Raw genomic sequence first — 24,410 nt, 5'->3', positions numbered from 1 at the left:
CAGGTCTACGACAAATGGTAATACTATCTGTTAAATGAGCACATTATCGTAAACCGTCAGCAAAGCGACGGGAGTTTGCACTAGTACTGTTTAGACACAAGGTTTTGCAGCCATGACTCGCCCATATGAGTAGACTATGGAGTAAATCTATTGCTATTGCAACATGCAGTTTAGACACAAGGTTTTGCAGCCATCTAGCCCATATACAGTACATGCTGTTTAGACACCAAGGTTTTGCAGCCATCTAGCCCATATACATGCTGTTTAGACACAAGGTTTTGCAGCCATCTAGCCCATATACAGTACATGCTGTTTAGACACCAAGGTTTTGCAGCCATCTAGCCCATATACATGCTGTTTAGACACAAGGTTTTGCAGCCATCTAGCCCATATACAGTACATGCTGTTTAGACACCAAGGTTTTGCAGCCATCAAGCCTATATACATGCTGTTTAGACACAAGGTTTTGCAGCCATCCAGCCCATATACAGTACATGCTGTTTAGACACCAAGGTTTTGCAGCCATCAAGCCCATATACATGCTGTTTAGACACAAGGTTTTGCAGCCATCTAGCCCATATACATGCTGTTTAGACACAAGGTTTTGCAGCCATGACTAGCCCATATAAAGTAGACTATAAAGTAAATCTATCGAGCAATCGGGAGGAAAATAGGCCTTGACTGAGGCATTTGCTTATCCAAGTATCCATGTTGAGCTGAAGTAGTTAGTGGAAGCTGCGTCAGAGCACTTGGAGGCAAGTCAAGTCAACGATGCAAGTGGTTGAGTATAGGCGCGAGAGGACGTCTAGCGACCCACTACTGTATGGTATTACAGTGCTAGGATTGTAAGAATCCAAAAGAGTACTGTAACTATCATAACCTATAGTACGTTCTATACACTAGTTGATCTACTCTATTCGTCGACTACAAGAGCGCCTATCGCAGCCATCACTATCACCATCCAATTCCACTGTAGCCACCAATGGACTGTAGTCAGACAAAACGCCAAAATGCAAAAGAATTGCATCGCGCTTAGTACTGAAATCAAGTCGTCCAAGTCATGGCGGGAATTGATCGACAAGGAAGTAAAACGACTGGAAAAGCTAAAAAGAGGCAAAGTAGCAAAAGTAATGATGAAGGTAAGTGGATGAGGATTGTTTCTACTTTATTGATGTTGTTATTGGCTGGAAAAGAGGAGTTGTAGCGTGCTTGGATAGAACAACATTCTTGGTTGCAATGGTAGTCATTACCACAGTTGTTGCAGTGGCACTTTCCCATGTCGTTGATGATGATGGTGGGGGAAAGCCATGCAGTGGCATCAATTAAGCTAATCATTTCACGACTAAAACTCCAATCTATTGTATCCTATTCAATTGGAGGAGAGTGATGATACAGTAATACTAGCGTCTGGATGGTCTACACCAGCTTATTCTAGGTATGAAGGAATGAATCATACTGGACGATAATGACTTGCTTTAGACGACCGTCATGGACCTTGATCAATCACAGCCATTGCAAGTCGTCATCGTATTCTACCTGTCGATGCTGACTTGAAATCGTCTTGGTCATTTTATCGTCATGGAAGAAACAAGTCATCATCCATTGCATTTTCCCTTATTCGTCGTATAACATCACATGCAGTTGCAGTGGCAATCCGCTCTTTTAATCCATAACCATAGCATTGATTTGTATTCACGTGGAGACACCAGGGATAAGCGTTGCTATCGAGCGATCACCTACAAACGATACATTGTCGTAGTAGTATAGGATGGACGATGGAATAACGATCAAGTCATAAACGACTGTCAACGAGTCCCAACATACTCTGACTAAATTGCCATACCAGTCAATCAACCATCTGTAATCATCAATACACAGCCGCCTAATAAAATGAACATGCTTCTTTGCAACAATGTATTCGCAATACACCAACTTATCCATGACATTGTACTTCAATAACAATAATAATAATATCAGTCCATCCAAGAGCCGGTAATTCATGGACGACTTCCACCCTCAATGGAATAGTGGATATCCAATCAATTGAAAATAATGATGTACTTAATGAGAGCAAAGAGAAAAAAAAAGCAATAAAATAAATCAACCTTTATTTATAACATTCTAGAAACAAATTTAGTCATTTCCGAAGATAAAAAACGTAAGAAAACTGTGGAAAAAGCCAAAAAAAGAAAACGACGTACTACTGATGAAGGTTGGTACATAAACACAATTAAATGTGTAAAAAGCTTGGAGATTGACACATGGAGATACATCCAACGTTGCTTACCCTACTTTACGATATAAAACCACTATCAGGATGATTTGCAGTGATTGTCATGATAATAATTTGATTTACTCATAAATAATAATATTCTTGTATCGATTCGTAAGTATTCTTCAATGCCTCCTACCAAGGATTAAATCATCATTCATTTTTTTCTACTTTTGTAAACAACTTAGCTGAGGTTAAAGGTGCCAAAAAAGTGCGCATAACCAAGAGTAATCGTAAAGGAGATGCTGATGCCGAAGGTAACAGAATAAACAAGCGTTGCAGGCTATGCCTTCATCATCACTCTATCTAATCTATAGCAAAGACTAAAATAGTTCCCATTACAGTAAATTATTATTGATAGATACTAGTTCCAATTGTCTATCGCAATGTTGTACAAAATTGCATTGATGACACTTACTTAAACTCTACAATATCCCCAAGAACCAAAAGTGTTATTTTGGAAATATCTTTTGTAAATACTCTTTCTGTTTATTTACATTAATACTATACGTTATCAATCTGATTTGCAAATGCTACAAGTATCAATCAATGAAGGTAATATCGTACCATCATAAAACACATACTATATTGAAAGACAATAATTAATTGATCATTACAGGTAAGAAAAAGAGGAAAAAGAAGAAAAAGAAGAAGAAGAAGTCCAAAGAAAAAAAATCCAAGAAACGCTTATCAGACTCCAAGGCCGCACTGCATAGCAACGAAGGAAAGTATGTACTATGATGAAAAGAGATGGACAACATTATCATTCATAAAAATATCTCTCTTTCAATAGTTGCAAGTAAATACTACCCTGTAGTACCTATTTTAATCTACTACCACGATAGTGCTAAGATTCGAAAATTTTACTAGTGGAGATTTAAAAATGACACTTGAATTAAAGATGATTAAGTTACACTGATACTAATAAATATCCCATTTTTCCATAACAAAATTAATCTTGCTTCAGTGAATCATCGCAAGGTGAATCTTTGAGTGGCGCTGCAGGTTCAGGTAACAAATAAATAGTTTATTTCAATTGCAGCTTTATTCCATTTAATGCCAAAATAGTCAACTCTCTATACTCGTATAATTTACCGTCACTTGCCTATGATAGGCATATACTGTATACTTAGACTTAGCTATGTTAATAAAAGTTGATACTGGACTTTATTATAAAAGTGGTACGGTATAAGAAATTAAACTATTCGTAAGAGAAATTTTAAAAGGCTATAGCCAACATCGATTTCCTATCGTTAATAAATACATATATTCGAGTAGATATCACTAGCTTTTGCGGTTGTTAATTTTTACAATTATAAAGTAGATACTCTTTCAAATTAGATGACGAAGACGGATGGAGTGGTAAAACATATGAAAAATTGTTCGAACGTCTGGCCACACTTACACCTTTAAATATGCCTTACAACGGTAAAATAAATTGGGATGAAATTGCTTGGAATAACCATAGCGGTGAAGATTTGATGGAAAAATGGAAAAAACTAACGAAAAATGTTTGTAAAATAATTTAAAGCAGTTAACAATGCCTATCAATAAATTTTTTCAACTGTCGCTTTTTTACACTATTTTTTTTCAATACACTCCACGTATAATAACATCTTGCTCGATTTATCTTAAAAAGATGAGAAAAACACGATCTGTCCATGAAATGGTGAACGCCATTAAAGGAACTGGATCTGATGTAAGATCTTCGAAGCAACCTTCACCATGATAAAAAAACACAGAAATACAGTCTTGCATATACTTTATTTTTCAAAGTTATTGCATTTATCTCAACTGTGATATTGAATTTTTAGTATTGGGAAAATTGCCAGCATGACTTACCTAAAAAGCCTCTCAATGCATACTTGCAGTTTTATGCTGAAAGACGGAAGAAATTAATCGGTAAACAATCAAAGATAACTTCAGTTGAAGCATCTAAGAAAATCAGCGAAGTGTGGAGAAATCTACCGGATAAGAAAAAGGTAGTTACTCAATTGTTTAATGAAGTTGTTACGTGCCATGGTTGATTGTTGATAATTTTTATCTTCATTTGTAAATTACGTTAGAAAAAATATCAAGAAAAATATTTAGAGGATGAGAAAGTATATAAGGAAACACTGGCCAAGTAACTGGATGATTAAATTTCATTTTTTAGTCAAATTCTAATAGCCATTAATATTACAATTGCAATCGTTTCTATAAATAGACTTGGAGTTAGTACTGCTAAGGGGCCCAAGAAATCACGTAAAACCATACCGTGAGTCTATGACTATACTGCTAAAACACTAATGTTGTAAAAAAATACACACAAGTTCTAAAATTTTTTACTATTATTTCAATAATAGCCCTAAGAGAAAGAAGAAGATACGCCCTCCACGGTAATATTTTGCTGTATTACTGCTTACAACAGCTGTAACGAAACAGAATTTGTTAATATATTGCACCCTTTTAAATTTAAAGCTCTCCTTACCATTGCTTCTTGCGCGTGCGATTAAATGAACTAAAAGAAGAAGGGGTACGTAACTCAAGGAGATTTTTATATTGCTGTTAGGAATATCTACAATATCCTTTATCTGTCTACCTTTATGAAACTGTACATTACCTCGTCTACATCTACGTAGAAATCATTGAAAGAGAGTCGTCTCATTATTAGCAAAGAATGGAAAAATTTATCCGATGAGCAGACAATTGAATGGAAGAAAGCATCTAATTTTGACCTTGCTCGCTATCAGGTTGCGTATGCGCTATCTTACATATGTTAATCAGAGATTTCGGCCAATGATGTTAATTAAAACCATCGTTGTTATGACATGGATAGAATGAAATAAAGGAGATGAGAAAATCAGAGCCAAACTTTCGCTTGACTGATAAGGAAAAAAGTACTTCCAAGTATCGTCCCATTGTAAAACATCCACCTGCGTAAGTTTTCAATCTTAAGAATTGTAGCTAAAATTTTGTAACAATGGTACCATATGTACTCAGGGGTAGCGGCTTGTAATTGCTATAACATGGAAAAATTTGTTTTTAGGACTTCATATAACATATTTGTTGGTGACTTTTATAAGAAAAATAACGTTAAAGGAAAATCATTTTCTGATATTGGTGTAACTTTAAGAGAAAAGTGGAATAACTTATCTACCGAAGAAAAGACGTATTACGAACAAGAATTGCAAAAGGTATAACCTTAAATTATAGAGATTACCTATACCTATCTCATCATTAACCATCCACTTAAATATTGACATTTACTTTATTCAGAGAAAGCAAGAGTATGAAACAAACTTACGAGAATTTCTGCAGGTACTGCAATATTAATTATGGTATTTCTACTCTTCATCCCATTAAGCAATTTTATTTTTCGTCCTTTTAGACTGTACCTGAAAATGAAAGGGATAAAACTGAAAAAATGGTAAGATAGAAATCTAATACATTTTACTCATATTGACAATGATGATTAATGGAGAGTAAAGTACAAATTGATGTCAAAAATAATCCTGCGTTAAGAAAGTATGCTTTATTACAGGAAAGACAACTACGTGTAAAAAAGGATAAGTAAGTTGTGCACTATCGAGTATTTTAGAATGACTTTGTTTAGAGTAAGAAATGGGATTAATGTGGTATTATTAAGCCATAATAATCCGTTATGTTTTATAATTAGGGGTAAGAATAAAATGGCCGTATTAATGCAAGAGATGTTAAGTTGTGTACCGGAAGATAAACGTCAGGATTTTAAAGAGCAGTTGGAAGGAATGGGTAGAACTAAGAATTCAACATAATATTACTCTACATGGAATTACCTCTTATTAATTGACATTCAATCATTTTACGCTGTGCTCGACTATACGTAACACATTGCAAGTGATTTTATTATATATGAGGCTACGGTAGTCTTTTTTGTCACTTTCGTAATATTTGGTTGTAGATTTAGTTTCCGACGAACATAACCATGTAGTACTACTGTAGAACTGTGAATTAGTACAGGTTATCCTTTGAATGGAAATCTTGATCTTCTAGCAAAATGCCATTTTGGTTTATTTTGAAATTCCCCATAAACCTTTCCTCGTTCCAGTATATGGGTAGTAGTATATTTTACATTGCTGTGATACATTTTTCAACTTGCATTATTTGCATGACAGTTTTTACGTAAAGGAATTTTGAACTAATGTATGTACAGTATAATAACAATTGTAGTGTAGAATGTTTACACAAGCGGTAATACTGCCTGTACTGTCATTGCTGTAATTATTATTTTAAGATATTTCGGTTTTATTCTAATTTAAATTCGTGTAAGTTGCTTCATAAACCGAAACGACGAAAATCAATAAGATAGTAAAACAGTTAAAGGTTAATAAAGCTTCGACAAACTTTCTTTTGGGGGTTATTAACTGTAGAGCGCCGGTGTTTACGTAATATTTGAACAACAACACAGCCATAACTTTATTGTAGTACTCTAGAGTGATTGCTGGCCGCTTTGCTGGCCTTGCTCATTGCTAACAGTAGTTTCTAATGAAGGGCTTACATATTGCAATCTTCCAACAGAATTAAAGCAAGCCTATTATAATTATGATACTATAGGATTCTGCGGTAATATTATGGATGTAGGCACAAAAGTCGAATCTTAGATTTCATTTAGATATGTTAAAATCATTTTCCAATCAGCTTGCAAAGGTTAACATCAAGGGAATTTATTGTACGACTTTGCATCCCTAATTATTAAGCAGTTAAGTAAATGTTCAATAAATAGAAAATTGGTAATGAATGAATAAGTTCGTAGTACGGTCAGAATATACTATGCAAACCTCATTACTTTAGAAATTATATAGCGGAGATGATACTGAACGATCTAAATAAAATAATTTTATTAATATCGCAGTTCTTTCAGTTATTATATGTTATCTTCGCGGCAAGAATATAACACAAAGTTCGATTAGGCTATCCTGTAGATAGCAAATCCGATTATCTATGCTCTATAAATAGCTAAAGCTGGGCAAAATAAGAACGCAAAGCATACAATATACTGTGTAATAGACTGTAATGGTATGGTATATATATACTGTAAGTTGGTATAAAAGGAAATATGACCAAATATAAATAATCAATTTACCTGATTAATCTATTCGTGTTACTTTTCCTTATAAATAAGGTTAGATAAGTATCATTGCGATGTCTGTTTATTCTCTAACTGGACCATAAATTATGCGTTTATATAACGAGTTTAACAACAGGAAGATATCTATAAAAAAAGGTACGAGTAATTACTCATTTTAATTATCGAAGTAGTCTCCAATTTAGTATTCGATTTAATGCCTAATTTGTGCATCATTGGTCCAATTAAAGGTTTACTGGGTATGCTGTAGTAACTTAGGCATCTTAATGTGGTCAATGAATCGATATCCATGAAGATCAAGAATATAAGACTATATATATCTTCGTCAATGATTCAAGTAAATTAAAATTTCCCTATAAAGAAGCCTTCACAAGGATAAATGCCTACTCACTGCGGGATTCATTTAACACGTCCGTGGCTAATGACTTTCATCTATATGTTTCGGCTGGCGACCAGTTAGAAATTCAGCCTGAAATTATCAAGTAAATATCGAAAATTATAGAGGACAATTTACGTTTTGCAATATTCCTCATTTTCTTATTAGTAAAATCTCTTTCTTCTCATTGTAGCCAGCTCTAGCAGCGATACCTCTTATCCACTTGGAGTGATTACGGTTTTTTTAACTAAAGAGTAATTATGCGATCAATCGTGATTTTTAGCACTGTTTTAATTCTATCCTGCTATTACTTAAATCAAGGTATGAATTCAAATAACATACGAAATATGCTATTATGAAACAGCTAACGCTCTCAATTACATGTAGCAGGCTTTCATGTACATAAACTAGCAATGTTTTATAGCTTAATTTCTTTTAGAATGTATGCAGTTTCATATTCAACTGTGATAAAATCTAAAGGTACAATTATAATTTCAGCAAAAGCCGCTTGTGCGAATAATAGATGCCATGCAGAATCGACATGTTATCATGGACTTGATGGAGATGCTTGCCTTTGCCCAGGTTCTAGAACTGGAAAGTATTGCCAAACAGGTTAACAAATTAAGAAAAATTTTCTATTTACTGAATAAGACATGATTTTTTTAAGCCCATTAGTTTTGTAATTTTTTTAATCAATTGATTCATTATAGATATTACCTCATGCTCAAGGCGCCCTTGCAAGAACGGGGTATGTCATTCGCTTTGGAAAATATTTACTTGCTCATGCAACGACGGTTTTACAGGAAAATATTGTGAAAAAGGTAATGATTTCTTTCATATACATCGTACTTATCTATATTAAGTTAAGAAGTCCACGGCACTGCAAGTAATCAGTATTAAAAGCCGAAATGGTGCTGTGTAAGCAATGAATATTCAATAGCCTGAGCTTATAATTCATATCAATTATTGAAGACTATATCACCCCAAATTGCGTGATAGAATTAAGTACAAAATTTACTTCTATCTCTGAAATTAATATCGACTTTCATATTCATTACTAGAACTGTATTCATCCAATGATATCACTCTAACTCCTAGTGGGACTGTATCACTAATTCTGGGTCAAAGTATTTTCGTTACTGGAAGTGATGCGGCAATAAAACCATTACATTCTTCTACTAGTTGGAAGTTCGAGAATGGATCTCGCATAGCCAAGTGCGATATAAATTCAAGGAGACAATCAAGTTTTACTATTTTAGAACCTTGCTATTACGTGATCAATTTCGGAAATTCTTATTCATCGGACAGGCTTTACATACCCCCTGTTGGATACAGAAATAGCGGAAAATATATTTATGAAACCGCAATTGTACAATACCAAAATAAAGTGTTCAAGAAAAACCTTTTTATCCAAGTTCACGGTAATATAGGAGTTATAATATCAAAATTGAGAGTAAACTAATTATGTATAAGTAGTGTTCCTGTTTGCTATATTTATAAAAAATCTTTAAAAAATTATTTTAATGCACCGAAGCTCATTTAGGTCTCCTCGTGCATGCATAATCACGTTAAATAGTTTATTGGATATTCCTTGTATTCTTACTATAATTTTTATTGAAGTCATTCAAGATTAATTCGTCATCTAATCCCTTTCCTTTTTCTGACTACGCTATGATTGGGTTATCGCATCAAATAGCTGACTAACTATTCCCTGTATTTTTAATATAATTCCTGATAAAACTTTTAAACAGTTCATTCTTTTTTAATCCCCATCTTATTAAAGACTATGCTATAGTCGTGTCAAATAATTTTAATATTCTTTATACGTCTAGACTATTCGTAACATAATCATACTTGTTAAAGTTTTTAAAATTTAATTCACTACTTAATCCCAATCCTGTTTCGTGACTATTAACTTTTACTCAAGAGATTAGTATCTGTTGCAATTTATACCTGTTAATATTATATCACTGATCAATTGGTATTCTCTTATAATTGATATAGGCCCACCGATTGACATGGTTATAAGCCCACCGATTGACATGGTTATAATACCTAAGAAAAATGAAATAACACACCTAGAAGTAGTTGCAGGTCTAAGTATTACTTTAACATGCAAAGCTACTGCAGTACCATTGCCAACTATTACTTGGACATGCATAAATGAACGTGGTCGCTTCGAATACAAGAATAATATAATAGAATTACAATCTCTATCCTTAAGACAGACTGGAATCTGCTCATGTACTGCCAGAAATGAATATGGAAAACTGACTAAAGATATTTCCATTGTTGTTGCCGGTGAGATTTTAAGATGGCAGTCTGCCATAGCCAATTGAAAATAATACTATTAATGAATTATGCTAGTATCGTAAATCTCATTAGATTCTGAAGTATCGACAATTCTACTTTATCATTGTTTTATTTAGATTATTATAAACAACTATAAAGAGACGATGAAGAGATATGATCTATTTTAATGTGGATTTTATTTTTTAACTACTGTTAGATGTGCCTGAGCCTGTCACTAATATTGCCATCACTAATATTACCAACACTGGATTTCGTATTAAGTTTAAATCTGGATACATCGGGAAATCTAATCTTCATTTTTATCAGATTAATTACGCTGAAACTAGTAGCAATACCTGCCATATCAATCACAAATCATCCCATTATAAGAATACCTATAATTGTAATACTACAGACTGTCTGATTAATAATGTACCAGCGGGCAGATATATCGTAGTCTGGGTTAAAGTAGCGACTGATTATGGCTGGAGCTTAGAGAGCCATCCTGTCTGTATCTTGCTTAAAGGTGCGCAAAATGATCAAGTTTAGCAACAAACTCTTTATTATAAGTGCTCTCCTAACTTTTAAATATCAATAACAAGGTAAGAATGAAACTCCTTATGTAATCACAAGTAAGCTATTTTAGATGCACTGTACCTCTTTGCAATATAAGAATACACTATATTCTACGTATCAGATTATACTTCGAGTTGGACCATAGGGATAGCTAGGTATGCAGATATATAATCATATACCAACGATTTTTTTAGCACTATAGATGATCTGAGAGTCTATACGCATACAGAACAATAGTAGATACTATCGAAATACTATTTAAGAAATAAAATTTCCGGTCTTAACCAGTATTTATTTATATTCGTATGCTGGAACTAAGGGTGGTAATAATTATGATAAAGGAAATTCTTTGTACTATGCCATGGTGTGACCATTAAGGAATAAATCAACTTACTCGCAACTCGCACATTTATTGTTCCATTTTCTGTCTTACAATTAATATGAGTGAGCACAATAGTCGAATCAGAGGAATCTCTTTAATCAATTTGCTTTACTAATATTCCTTACTAATATCGCAATATTATAACCACATTCGCAATCGAAGAGAATCGAGCCCAATCACGAACAGATTAAGCCATTACAGTACAAATATTCGTGAAAAGAATGAAATTGCACGAATGTATGCCCGTACATTTAAGTACATTAACACAGTTTGGTGTAGATTTAACGTTAAACCGTCTAATAATTTTCAACCGATAAAAAATATGTACGCTAAATATTGATGACATTTATGCAATTTTATCATAGCTGCACTGTACTGTATCCAAAATATCAATAACTTACGTATCTTAACATAAACTAATTACTTGTTTATAGAGAAAGAAAGTCTTCAGTAATATTAGCACTTTAGCTCTATGAATTGTTACATTCAGTTAGACTTGAAATTTTTACCATTTAGAACATCGTAAATGTCATCTAAACTTCTTTTGACACTATCTGCGAAAGCTTGAGCACGTCCTTTTGGTTCATAGCTAGTTATTGTCACCCCAACAAAGTCATTAAGGACCATATAGGGCAGCCCAAGACCATCTTTAACTACAGGGCCGAAACCACCGTTGGTAATGTACTCAGTTCCTAAAGTGCTCGTTGATAAGGTAAAGTGTGAAGCCTTGCTAAAAGTAGGATCCAAGAAGATATCGGGCAATTTATTTAAGCTTGATGCGGCTAAAACTCTTAATGCAAACAGATGGCGATCAAATCCTTGACCTATAAAACAAGAAAATATCGTTCAAAAGAAAATATATTCATATTTGGCTACAGCAATATCGTAAATATAGACTTGCCCATAGATGCTTCTCTTGTCAGTTTTCCATGATAATCGGAACACTTTCCCATAAGCTCTCTTATCTCGGATGCAGTAGCTGGATTATTCCTACCAAAAGCTTCACAGCATGCTTTTGTTAACATCGATACAGACCTTAGGCATTCAGTTCGACCGTGCTTGAAAGCAGCAGTACTGCATGATTCATAAACAGTTGGAATTTGACCTGTCATTCTATAGTAGGCGAGCTGATTGAATAAATAATTTATCTTCATTCAATAAAGAACAATTGTAAGGTATATAAATTAAAAAAATTTTGAATTCAAGAGTGGCATGCCTGTAATGCAAGCTGCATAACTGAATCCGGACTCAATCTTTTTTCTTTTATGTAATTCTTATTCATTTTTTCATATTGTACGACTTGAGATTCTAGTGTATTACTGAGAGCGACAAAATTTTCCTTGGCTACATTTATACTAGATTTTAAATTTTCGCTCAAGTTAAATTGTAGCTCCTTGGTCTGACTTTCAATATCAACATTGCTCGAGACGGATTCTAAACAATATAAAGAGATTATGCGATTCCTATAGACTTTTATTGTGAGCACTCCATTTACGGAGATCTTATAACAGTACCGAAATTCTTACCTTTAGTAATTAAATTCTTACTACTGTCATCGATCATGTCTATTACATAACGCATTACTGCCACTCCATCACCCCAAGCATGTTCAAAATTCATCGCACCCTCACCTTTCTTATTGACTATTATTTGAAACGATTTATCAAACCATCTAAGTTAAAGAAAACATGTCAGTTTTGGACATATATCATCGTGTAAAAATATTTAAAAGTCTATAATATAATATATAATTGTAGTTCTATACCTATTATATCCGTTTCCGTGTAATACTTGTAACATAGCTTTAGCAGGGTCATCATGTCCAACATCATCTAAACACAGTGCCAATATGGCACTGTCAATTGCTTTTAAAGATTCGGCATTTAATTCATCAGCTTCTAATTCTTCTCTAAGATTAGCCCAGGTATCACGATTTTCGGTTGTTAAGAAATTAATAGGAAACTCAGGAGGTGAAGACTCGCTCTCGGCAATATTACGTAGTTGTGCGTAAATATATGCGGGAGGTAGCGGAGAACCTTAGAACCGTTAAAATAGCAGTTCTCGTTATAGAATGCAGTAAACGACGAGCACATTTATGCAATATTGCTAAGTTATGCAACCTGTATACATACCATCAATAGGATCAATAACATTAAACGTATAAAAACGACCATTTTTCATCACCAGTATATGATTAGAATCAGGAAATGCTTGATTATAGTCCATGTTAAGCTTAGGAATACGCGTTGATTTAAACAAGTTCTTATACTGACTCATATCCAACGGATAGGCATTAGCTAAATAGGCAGCATACCAAGAATAGTTGCTAGGAGTAAGTCTACAATAATGCCCAACGTAAAAAAAATGGTACATGTACAAATTAGGTGATATAAAATATATATAATCATAGACAAAGGTTTCGTATTTAATATGGAATATTTTATTCGATTTTAAATCTATGTTACATAGTAAGTTATCGTTTAACATAAAATGTAAATATTAGAATGTCGAAGTAATACTATATCGATTACTAGGAGCTATCAAATAAAGCATCATTAGCATTCATCAGACCTCACTAAATTATGAAACCATTTGGTATCACTATTCTTTGGGTTAAGGTGAAAGATGTCAGGGGTCAATTTATTAGTTTCCAATGATCGCATAAATCTGAGGCTAGAGTAAATTATTCCAGTGGCTCGTAGTGCCTGATTGCAACATACAAGAAAAATAATTATAAGTTTTTACAAATAAGTCTATATATTTATTTATAAATAACAGCATTCTTAGTCACTGTGTCCGTACTACATTTTGCGTAAGCCAAAGAAATACGTACAGGTCTATAAAATTTATATTAACAGACATCTCGAAACCAACAGAAGGTAAGATCAATAAAAATTTTTACCTGGTCTGTAATTTGTGGATTTTTATTCAAAAATATTAGACCCGGATTATAATTGATAGGAATAGCTGTTCGATCCGACAAATACATATCCATCCACGGCTCTGTTATAAAAGGTAAATGATTCTCACATTATTTAAATGATGATATCATATAAATGATATAAGTTTTTAAGCTATTATTTACTTGCAATATAGCTGGTGTGCTTGTTTTTTTTATCATTTTCAACCAATTCTTTGTGTAAGGCTGGAATAAATGTATTACATTACGAGTTAACTTACAACTAGAAATACTGTGTTGTAAATATAATTTGCTAATCTATTTTATATCAGCTATTGTCGTTCTAACGCATGTTTTACCTTTGCCCTCATTTTCTTCAAAGTCTTTAACTATTCTACTTGTTTGTTCGAACTCTTTTGCGGAGAGCAATGGTTGAACACCGTTTAAATACCTCATGCAAGTCTTTTCTAGTGATGGGATTGGTAATCTCGGCAGACTTGGTTGATAGTGCATAGTTGGAACGACGCTATGATGAAGGTAACCATCGTCAAGTTCCTTATCAATGGCGGCACTAGATAATTTTACGAAAATATCAATTCTTGACTTTTAGAAAAAGCTATCAATACATTAACTTTGCGTAACTTTAGTGAAAAATCATAGCTAATAACGACCAGGGATCTAGATTGACTGCATTACTTCTAATCTACGGCACCGATAATTAGTCATTAATATCATACATTAATAAATTATAACTCTATGGGTAGAATACGAGGCATTGATGTTGTCAAAATTGACCGTTCATTTTACTAATAAAACAATAATAATAGTAGCAATACAAGAAAGATGTCTCAACGAAAATTTCTGTTGTTGCTATTATTATAAATTATAATTTTAATGGTAATAAATCTCTTGACTAGCATATCTAGTTAAATAAATGAATAACATTTATACATAGAGTGAGTATTGGTTTCTATATTGATACAATTAAATTATATATGAGTTTAAACGGGTCCAGTATATATACATGTATGTATAGAGGAATACTGTACTATACCTTGCGTAGGATTTTCGCAACTTGGGTGAAATAATGAGTGCCGCGGACTCCTATGTACAATAAATGATAATCTGTTACAATCTTGAAGGCTTAAAAGGTTAACATTATGAGTTAAATTTGCTACCTGAGCTATTTTTACCTTAAATTTAATCTTATTGTAGTTTAGGTTGTGATATTGAAATTAAGATATTTACAGCAATTTAGTGACTACCGCGGCTAACTTTAGCTTTAACCAGCAGTAAATACATTGGTGATTACTATGACGACATCGTGTAGAGTAGAGTACAGTACAGCATGGTTATTGACGTACCAATACTCTATGTTCACATTCATAACATACAGTTCTGTTTAAAAAACGATATTGCAGGTATCGGTAGAAGGTCATTGTGAGAATATTACTTTAGTTGATTTAACTTAATTGAATAATCATGAAGTGATTAATGATTTATACAATCAATTATCTCTAGTTTTATTACGTTATTATTGATGATCAGTAGGGATCTATACCTTGATTCGTTTGTATATTGCATGTTATTATCATTCGATAATTGGGTATTGGATTTTAATCATATACCTTTGATCCATCAACGTGGAGGTATACAATAGGAACTAAAGTCCACTGTATCGTCTCTGTAGCGCGCGTTAACTGCTTGATCATCAATTTTTACAATACGTTTGGGCTTTAGCATTTTAATACTTTATTAAGCGTAGGATATTACTCAATACAGGAATATTATGTGTTGCTAGTAGTGGATTTGTTTTCTATTTACTCAGCTACTTGTACTACAGCACTTGCAAGTATGAGAGTAATATCCATTGAGATTGTATGCGATCAACATATTCGCACGTTGGTATGTTATCATCATTAATCATTCAGAATATTTTAAAGGTAATAGCCTGATTTTAAGTGAATATCGAACTAAGAATGTCTACATTAACGGAAATAGCATTGTGAAATTATAGGCTAAGATTGAAAAGGGTCATGGTTGATAAAGGGATTAAGGTAATCGCGGCCTCAATAGTAGCTACGATATCCATTGTTATAACGACATGTCAAGATTAGATAACAACCACTAACGTTATTAACTGCTGATGATCGATTGAAATCAACTTTAATCTAGCGCGCTCTTTTCATAGCCATTCCACCAGTTGGATAGATCTACCACTTGAGTATAGTAAAAATAATCAACTACTGACTGATCATTGACAAAGGCGATGATCTATCGTGGAGATCAACCGTGTGCAATACTGCAATGATATGATTTATCAATCAATTCGATCTATTCAAATGTAATTCATCCACTGGACTGCAAGTGTAAATAAACAAGAAAGGTAAACCAGTTCTGACACAATAATATTACTTTACCTTAGCATAACTTCCATAACGAAGAATTCGGGGTGATAATTTACTATTAGCTAATTGAATCGACGAATAAGCCATTCTGACCAAACGACGGATGAAAAAGGCTGAATGATAGGGTAGTGGATAGTGGAATTACTTACACCTTGTAGTGATCGATGGATGGGTTCAAAGTGCACGACCTATCGCAGCGTTAACCGTACAGTACACACTCCAGTCGTCAAGTTCAACCATGTGCAGTACATTGTACGGTACGGAGGGTCGAATCACTACCACAGCCACTGTTGCACCGTCCACTATACACTGTATAGTGGGTACTGTAGTATTCCAGTCTATACCAAAAATAATGTCACCCAATGAGACTTGATTTGTTAGTAAAGACATTACTTAAGTGGTTCTTTTAAGAGCGACATTATTTTTGCTACAGACCTGTACACTGTACAGGTAGCGATTCGTTTACAGTTTGTACAGTACTGAGAATTGTAGACTGTATCAGCTTGAGGCGAATCAAGTCTGTCCTTCGTTCCGTAGCCCGCTGTGTACACGTGCTTTTACTTTTTGTACGGTAATTATAGGCTATCAACGGCACGCTGTTAGGTCAAAAAATAGTGCTGCTAATCCATGTTCCATATAGTACACTGCTAGTGCGTACAGTACAGTACTATACTGTACAGTGTACAGTACATATACAGTACTGTACTATACTGTACACTGTAGCCATAGAACGTGAACGCGGTGTGGTAACCAATTTCTTCGTCACCTTGGCCTGTGCACTTGGCAAGTCCTCAACCATTCCCTGCATAATTTATTGCTTCCTATTTTTCTACTTCGATCTAAGTGACACTTAGCGAACATTTGATGACTGCTGCTCTTATCCACGAGACTGTCTGGCTTGATAAATTCAGATACGAAGAAGCCGAGTCAAAATATCAAATCAGTATCGCTCATCGACACTCGGGTTTGGTTGTAAAGGTATGATGGACGCTTATGCAAGGTCTACTAATTTTGATCAAGTCACAGATAGAATGATAGTACTGTACAGGAAATGATCTTTCGTCGAAATACATGACTAGTGTAATAATCTCGGTCTAGATAGGGTGAACAGTGATGATCTAGATCAATCATTTTAAATTATGCACACTGTAATACTGTTCCATTTTCATACCTACTCCAGGGCCGCCAAATTTCAGCAGAAGAAATCATATCAGAAGAAGAAGAGGTATAGAGAGCATAGAGATACTGTGATTGGAATGATAGTATTACTTATGAATGACTTCGTAAGATATCCATGTTTCAATGATAGTGCAGCGATTATGAGTACATTGACGGAACTAGAAGTAATTTATGTGTACGTCTATATTGATGTTTTGACGTATAGATTAATTATCAGTGTATGAATCTACAAATTGAATTGTAGAGTCTACAGTATAATTACGCGTATGAATGGGATGCCAATCCATGTATATATCACAGAGATACGCGTACGTTGGCGTTAATAATTATAACTTATAATTTACCATAGGATTGGTTGATGGTACAACACCTGTAGAATCTATTTTTCTGTACCATCATAACCGACCATTCTTGACATGTATTTATATTCCAATTATTTATCGCTGTTGCAATCGTAACAGTCTAAATATGAAGAATACCTATTGCAACGGCTAAGATCGGATCGATTGTCGGTTGATCATACGCTTGCTTATATACAGTATACAGTACTGTATAATTACTAGTGTACAGTACACGCTTTACATGCTTACTCTTTACTACAGTTTGTTCAACGTTAAATATACTGTAGATGATTATATGGTTTAATTAATAAATTAAAGATAGAAAATAATCAATCTTAATAGGTTGTTGCTATTTTTGTACCAATCTTACGCATTATACCGTACTTTGAATACACTTATAGATGACATCCAAATTGATTGAACGTGTAAATTCTCTAGAGTTGGAAAACCAAAATTTAAGGAAAGGTAACTTTCAGTATGATGGTGCGCATATTGTATTGATGTTTGTTCTACTAGTGTACGCTATATCTTATCGCATAAATAAGTATTTTACCAGAGTCTAGCTGTATTGTACAGCTTTAGTATTATATACTGTAATTGCATGTACTCGTAGTTTATCTATCTTGCAAAATTTAATTATGGATAAACCCACATTGTACGACAAATAATAATATAAAGTGGCATAGATAGACATGATTACATAACGATCGTTCTTGTTTTTAGCGACAACTAGTTTGGAGAAAGCAGTTGCAAAGCTTGAAGCAAGAATTAAGACACTTGAATTAGATGATAAGAAAGATGCAACGGCAACGCAGGTTAATAGCCAGGTATCAAGTTTAGGCAAATAGCTTTAATATCGAAGATAAGAACTGCAATCTAACCCTTTTAGTGACTTATTTTCCGACATATCCGCATAACTGTTAATCCTATTTTATTGCTATCGCTTTCATTCCATCGATGACCAATATCAGGAAGAGGACAAAGAAGACGCTGAAGATGACGACGACTTCGATCTTTTCGGCAGTGACGATGATGTAAATGATAACTAAATGCTATCATTGTCAGCATTACATTATTTAGTGACATAGTTGTATTTTTTGAATTATAGGCAGATGAAGCGGAAGATGTAAAGGCAGAAAGAATAGCTGAATATGAGAAGCGCAAAGCTAAGAGTATGTTCTTGCTATATGCTGCTGTTGTAAAAGATTCACATCGTTTTTGATTTTATAAGATGTGTTAAGATTTAAACGTACGAGTTTTCACGATATTTAAGCATTTTCTTCATATCTATGTTTTTAGAAAATCCTGTAATAGCAAAATCCAATATCATCCTTGATGTAAAACCGGTATGACTACTACGTTATACGCACGTATTTTGTATAGTAACTTAACGAAATTATTAAGCCTAAAAAGCTGTTCTATTTCTTCTTGACGCTACAACCTTGAAAGTGGGACGATGAAACTGGTATGGCATTATTACCATCACCTATCATTTATTTACTTAGTGATAACTATCAGCGTACAGTAGTTATGTGTTTAAATTAAATCTTAAAAATTAAATTGATATTATTAAATTAGACATGGCTGAAATGGAAAGACTAGTAAGAACAATTGAATCGGATGGTCTTCTATGGGGACCAGGTAGACTTTACTAGATTGCTAACTAATTGATACCGTATAATTTAGCAATAACTTCAATTTATTTTATTGTCACCTTTTAAATAGCGAAATTAGTAGCAGTTGGTTACGGTATAAAGAAGCTACAAATCTCTTGTGTTGTGGAAGATGATAAAGTTGGCACAGACTTCTTGGAAGAAAAGATAGTAGAATTTGAAGACTTGGTAATTACAATACATTTCTTTATAGATTACTACTGTATAGATATGAAAGTTCTAGCTGTCTTTATATTCCTTGTATTATGTATTATACAGTAAAGGCCTGTCATCAGTAAATCAGAAATTATTCTCATGATCATTCTGAATTATTCTTACTCTCATACGATTTAGGTCCAAAGTGTTGATGTCGCAGCATTTAACAAGCTGTAATGGGGCTGTTGTAATTTGCTCTAACGATCGTACTATTGTGTTTTGACGCGTCTTCTATTACTACGACGATATTCGATATGCTAATGTGTTCATTTATCAAATTAGCAATATGAAATAAAAAGTACTAAATATTATGGGTTGTCGCTTGTCTATGTTTAATGATTACTACATCGTGAATTGATGTCAACGTAGATTGTAATTATCGATTATTCTTAGAATCGCAACCCTAACCCTAATATTTACGTTGAGATACATTTCCTGGTCCTTTTGTAAATCTTCAGTACCGCTATCAAGAAATGCATGTCATTTGACATTTTTTATGTCCAAGGAATATTTAGTTTCTGTTTAAGGTAACCTTGTTATTTTGAACTTCATTAATGGCTGCATTCTTTCAATCAGAAAAAGTAGATTCAACTATTAGCTAAACCAATCGTACATGGATAGCTTTTCATTAACGCCGGATTAAAAGCGAAATACGCGTCGATGTGGCGTATAACTCTAATTTTATTGTCAAATTTGTTTTCTAATAAAGGCTCGGAAAAGCGGCAGCCATCGTAAGGGCAAAGTCGCTTCTTACTTTAAGGTATTCGTTTTTATAGCGACATTATTTAATATTCAAAATTTAAATTACCCTGATGTTTAGGGATTTATATAACGTCTTGATCACCACAATCGTATTTGTAAGTGCCCAAATTTCTATAATAGTCCAATTCAAACTCTTGCTATGATCTTATTAAATGAGCTCATGTCAGCATAAGATGTTCTGTCGCAAAATGGTTAATAATTTAATTTAATGAAAATATAGTATTTCATTTTCGTAGACCGTGGAATCTCGCGTTAAGCCGCAAGCTAGGCCAGATTTTAAAATTTTTACAATCGTCTAATTAATTGACTTATCGATAATATTCGAGATAAAGTGGACGCTATACTTTCTTCTTAAGATAACTTTATTAACAAATCTGCAAATGTGAAAAATTTCTAACAGGGATAATTTATAGTTCTGATTGATTGCGCGAAGAAAGCAAGTATACTTCCACTGTACCCATAGTTTACACGAAATTTACATCACGCAACAAGATAATTGCACACCGATGAACAATAAATACAGTACTAAGAGACTTGTCGATGATAATTATATATTTTTGAGCACATTTCTGTGCAACGTACCGTAAGTTGTGTCTCGCTAACAAATAGCATAGATCTTGAGAAATTCCTCATCGCGGCATCGTATCTACATGAAATGAAACGACTTGGATAGAAAATTATGCACGTCTACCTTTAGTAGACGATATAATTGTATGGCATAGTAATATTATATCATTTAACTAATATTTCGTAGCTAATATAATACAATATTGACAATACAGTCTTCATTGGTGGTTAATCGTTAAGGATTGAATACCAATACAGAAAAATATAAAAAGGCATGTGAAATAAAGATATTTATTTCTTATAAATATGAGGGACATTGTATGTAGTCATTGGTTGGCCACTAATACCACATGTTCCAACTCCGACCTAAATTTTACATCAGTGTTTAATATAGCGAAAATTAAGATGAAAATATTCAGTTATAGATCAGCGTACCTTCCCAGTTACACTATCCGGGGATGCAAAAATACTTCTCTTCAATAGACCCTTTTTGGAGCCCTACAAAAAGTTTTTGATATGCAAGATTATTAAACCATGAATCAAGTTTTAAAAAAGGACCGAGCCACAACTGAAATCTTATAGAACATAAGCATATACTGTACGGATACAATATATGTAATTACCTTATTACTGAATTGCTGCCATTTACTCTTTTCTGTCTCTCTCTCTTTTTCTAAGTCCTATATTTTTACATATGGATACAGAAATGAGTAAACTATAACAAGTGGTTCGATTACGAGTACTGCTGCAATGTTTGCAAGTGCTACCTTCATCCAAGTCTACATTAACAAATAGAATATTCAATATAGTTTTACCTTAAGTTTTTGTTGCTTTTTTAAAGCCTTCTTGCGCTTGTAATCCTTAAATTTTTCTTTTTTAGCTCTGGCAAAAAATTTGGGTTGGTTAAAGCATTTAAGTTTTTCCTTATAGACGATCAATTACGCTGTACTGATTAATAAGATTTTAGCATTGCTTTTTGTAAATCGATGGTACCTGCTGCTTTCAGGTTTGGTTTCACTAAGTACGTCAGATATCGGTCTTTTTACGCCCTCTGATTCGTGTCTAAGCGAGTTTAACTACAATGAATCAATGTAGGACTGTTATGCTCAATAATCAAAGCGTCAATGTATGTATACAATCATCCGCATCAAAAGATGGTATCGAGTCCATTTTCTATTATAGAGCTAGTACTGACTTACCTTAACCGTTTCAGTGTTTCCATACTCAGTAAAGGTAACAACGCAAGTCGATTGATTTTCCGATATTTCAATGATATCTGCGTCATAATATCTGCCATATATATGTACATTTATACGTATTATTCTTTGAATTGCTATCATTTTACATAAATGTACAGTATAATGAAATTCAGCAACAGAGTATGGAATAACTTTGCTACTACCGTACAGTATCTTTCATGGTAGCATACGTATAATTAAAAATGATACCGTAGACCATGCTAATTTACGTACAATCCGTCATTACTCCAGACAGCCTGACATTTATCACCAACTTTCCACGATGTCCCTACAACAGCATCAGCCTTTGTCTATAGAAAGTGATTAAAGTTAGCTACCGTGATAGGGACCTTTCATTGGAAATTTGGAACTTGAGGATTTCAATGAATGATACAATCCTACAAAATTTACAAATATACTTGTCTACATGAGTACTTACCTCTCCTTTGGTGTTCAATTTAATCAAATCAACTGTTAAATTTATGACTTCCTAAAAGTGAACATGTCAAAGTTAAAACAACATGCAGGTCCAAGTTAATTTATTGCATTTATAGTAATGAATGGAGTAATATGATTTTACAATTCATGTCCAAGGTAGAAATTTTAAGATATTCAATGATCAACATACTACTAGAAATGTTGAATGAATGTGATGATCGTTGATTGCAGATTGATTGAGACGATCAGTTTAATACATCGGTCAATTTTTAATTATAAACTATCGGTATCAGTTTAGAAATGGCAATTTTATTTTGGGTTGTGATGGTACACCATGGCAATATTCTACGTATTTCGATGGCTATAATGGCTTGTCTATCGTACTCACATTTAAGTCGTGTTGAAGTTTCATCAATTCTTCATTACCTTCATCAGCTTTCAAGGCAGCTTCTACCTACATATATCCAATATACGCATCAATAGATATACAAGAGTTTACTTTGCATATCGATTTCAATCAATTAGTATACTAGGGATAGGGCTTGTCACTGAAAGGATATTATTTACCTGTTGTAATTGTGCCTGATAGGTAGATAAATTGCTTTGCAGCTCGGCTAAAGAGGACATTTTTTCTAGTTAGCTTGGAGAGCGTTAACAGTTTTGTTGCCTTATTAGTGTACTAGTAGTACAACAGTAAGTTTTGCAGGCTACTGTACTGTACTGTACAGTACAGTATGTACAGTACTGCAGACTACTGTACACTGTACTGTACAGTGTGACGACCTCTACCGTCTCTAGTCTCTACAGTCAATCAATTGGGTCAAGTACTGTAAACTGTACACTGTACTACCAGTACAGTACGGTACAGTACAACATGTCAGCATCTGATCTGGCCATATTGTACAGTATTGTACTGTAGGTCAGGGCTATTGCTCATCTTCTTGACTTTTTACTTGCATTTTTTACTTGCCAATTGTGCTTACTGTACTGTACTTGCATGTTTTACTTGCCAATTGCACTGTACTGTAGGTCAGGCCTATTGCTCATCTTCTTGACTTTTGACCAGTATTTTTTACTTGCCATTTGTACTGTAGGTCAGGCCTAATGCTCATCTTCTTGACTTTTGACTGTGTACTGTACTGAATGACGTTGAATGTTAGGATGACACAAGGCGCCAGTCGTTGGAATTCAGCTATCGGCGGCCCGGCGCGGTACGGTACGGTACGAATGCGGAAGCATAAAACTCACACACCGCCACACCGGTACCGTTGACGAGTTGTAAACTTGTACTGTACACTACAGTCATCGAGTAACCCATACCAGTACAGTACAATACACTAAAGAGTACAGTACTGTACTATGAGGTATGAGTACTGTGACACTGGTTCTTGATTGTTCTGATGTGAGCAAACTCAGTACGACCAGTCACTAGACGACGAGGAGAGTGACGCAAGCCTAGGACAGCATACTCATTCATAACACTCGTTTTGATACCATGTCAAGCAATCTGACCTAGGAAAACGAACAAGGCTAACCAATTGGTCACCACTCACAGCAAGCGATATTGACACTGGTTATCGTGACGAGTGGAAAATCCTTCAGTGAGAAAAATCCTACTTATGTCTCTTGGATGAAATTAACTTGCTGAAGATCAGTTATCTTCTACAATTTGGACTTTCCCCCTTGAAAATTGATGAAGCATGAT

At 34.0% G+C, this 24,410-nt stretch overlaps 4 protein-coding genes across 4 annotated transcripts; 2 read left to right on the top strand and 2 right to left on the bottom strand.

The window, feature by feature from the left end:
- Positions 1-1,060: 1,060 nt before the first annotated feature.
- TRIADDRAFT_58452 (uncharacterized protein) lies at positions 1,061-6,048 on the top strand (the record flags this gene model as incomplete). Its single annotated transcript, XM_002114495.1, has 19 exons — positions 1,061-1,139; positions 2,126-2,212; positions 2,461-2,529; positions 2,892-3,000; positions 3,240-3,283; positions 3,614-3,783; positions 3,912-3,971; positions 4,087-4,254; positions 4,339-4,397; positions 4,479-4,529; positions 4,618-4,650; positions 4,733-4,787; positions 4,894-5,004; positions 5,091-5,191; positions 5,301-5,448; positions 5,531-5,572; positions 5,643-5,681; positions 5,736-5,824; positions 5,931-6,048. 19 exons carry the CDS (start codon positions 1,061-1,063, stop codon positions 6,046-6,048), a joined length of 1,632 nt encoding a protein of 543 aa, XP_002114531.1.
- A 1,116-nt stretch (positions 6,049-7,164) lies between these two features.
- TRIADDRAFT_50581 (uncharacterized protein) lies at positions 7,165-14,417 on the bottom strand (the record flags this gene model as incomplete). Its single annotated transcript, XM_002114178.1, has 11 exons — positions 7,165-7,209; positions 9,075-9,077; positions 11,630-11,829; positions 11,949-12,132; positions 12,243-12,439; positions 12,532-12,677; positions 12,771-13,041; positions 13,138-13,273; positions 13,908-14,008; positions 14,091-14,150; positions 14,264-14,417. 11 exons carry the CDS (start codon positions 14,415-14,417, stop codon positions 7,165-7,167), a joined length of 1,497 nt encoding a protein of 498 aa, XP_002114214.1.
- Positions 14,418-19,121: 4,704 nt separating this feature from the next.
- TRIADDRAFT_38008 (expressed hypothetical protein) lies at positions 19,122-19,997 on the top strand (the record flags this gene model as incomplete). The annotated part of the gene is made up of 5 exons (XM_002114494.1): positions 19,122-19,178; positions 19,282-19,297; positions 19,411-19,473; positions 19,558-19,673; positions 19,839-19,997. 5 exons carry the CDS (start codon positions 19,122-19,124, stop codon positions 19,875-19,877), a joined length of 291 nt encoding a protein of 96 aa, XP_002114530.1. The 3' UTR covers positions 19,878-19,997.
- A 1,350-nt stretch (positions 19,998-21,347) lies between these two features.
- Positions 21,348-23,317, bottom strand: TRIADDRAFT_5809 (uncharacterized protein; the record flags this gene model as incomplete). The annotated part of the gene is made up of 10 exons (XM_002114177.1): positions 21,348-21,395; positions 21,465-21,527; positions 21,638-21,709; positions 21,845-21,911; positions 22,023-22,105; positions 22,229-22,319; positions 22,502-22,572; positions 22,695-22,757; positions 23,094-23,159; positions 23,273-23,317. Coding segments are annotated over 10 exons (669 nt in total), but the record flags the coding sequence as incomplete, so codon positions are not given.
- Between the last annotated feature and the right edge of the window lie 1,093 nt (positions 23,318-24,410).

The sequence above is a fragment of the Trichoplax adhaerens genome, genomic scaffold (assembly GCF_000150275.1).
Source record: "Trichoplax adhaerens TRIADscaffold_7 genomic scaffold, whole genome shotgun sequence".
Taxonomy (NCBI): domain Eukaryota; kingdom Metazoa; phylum Placozoa; class Uniplacotomia; order Trichoplacea; family Trichoplacidae; genus Trichoplax; species Trichoplax adhaerens.
This window is presented reverse-complemented; position numbering and strand designations above follow the sequence as displayed.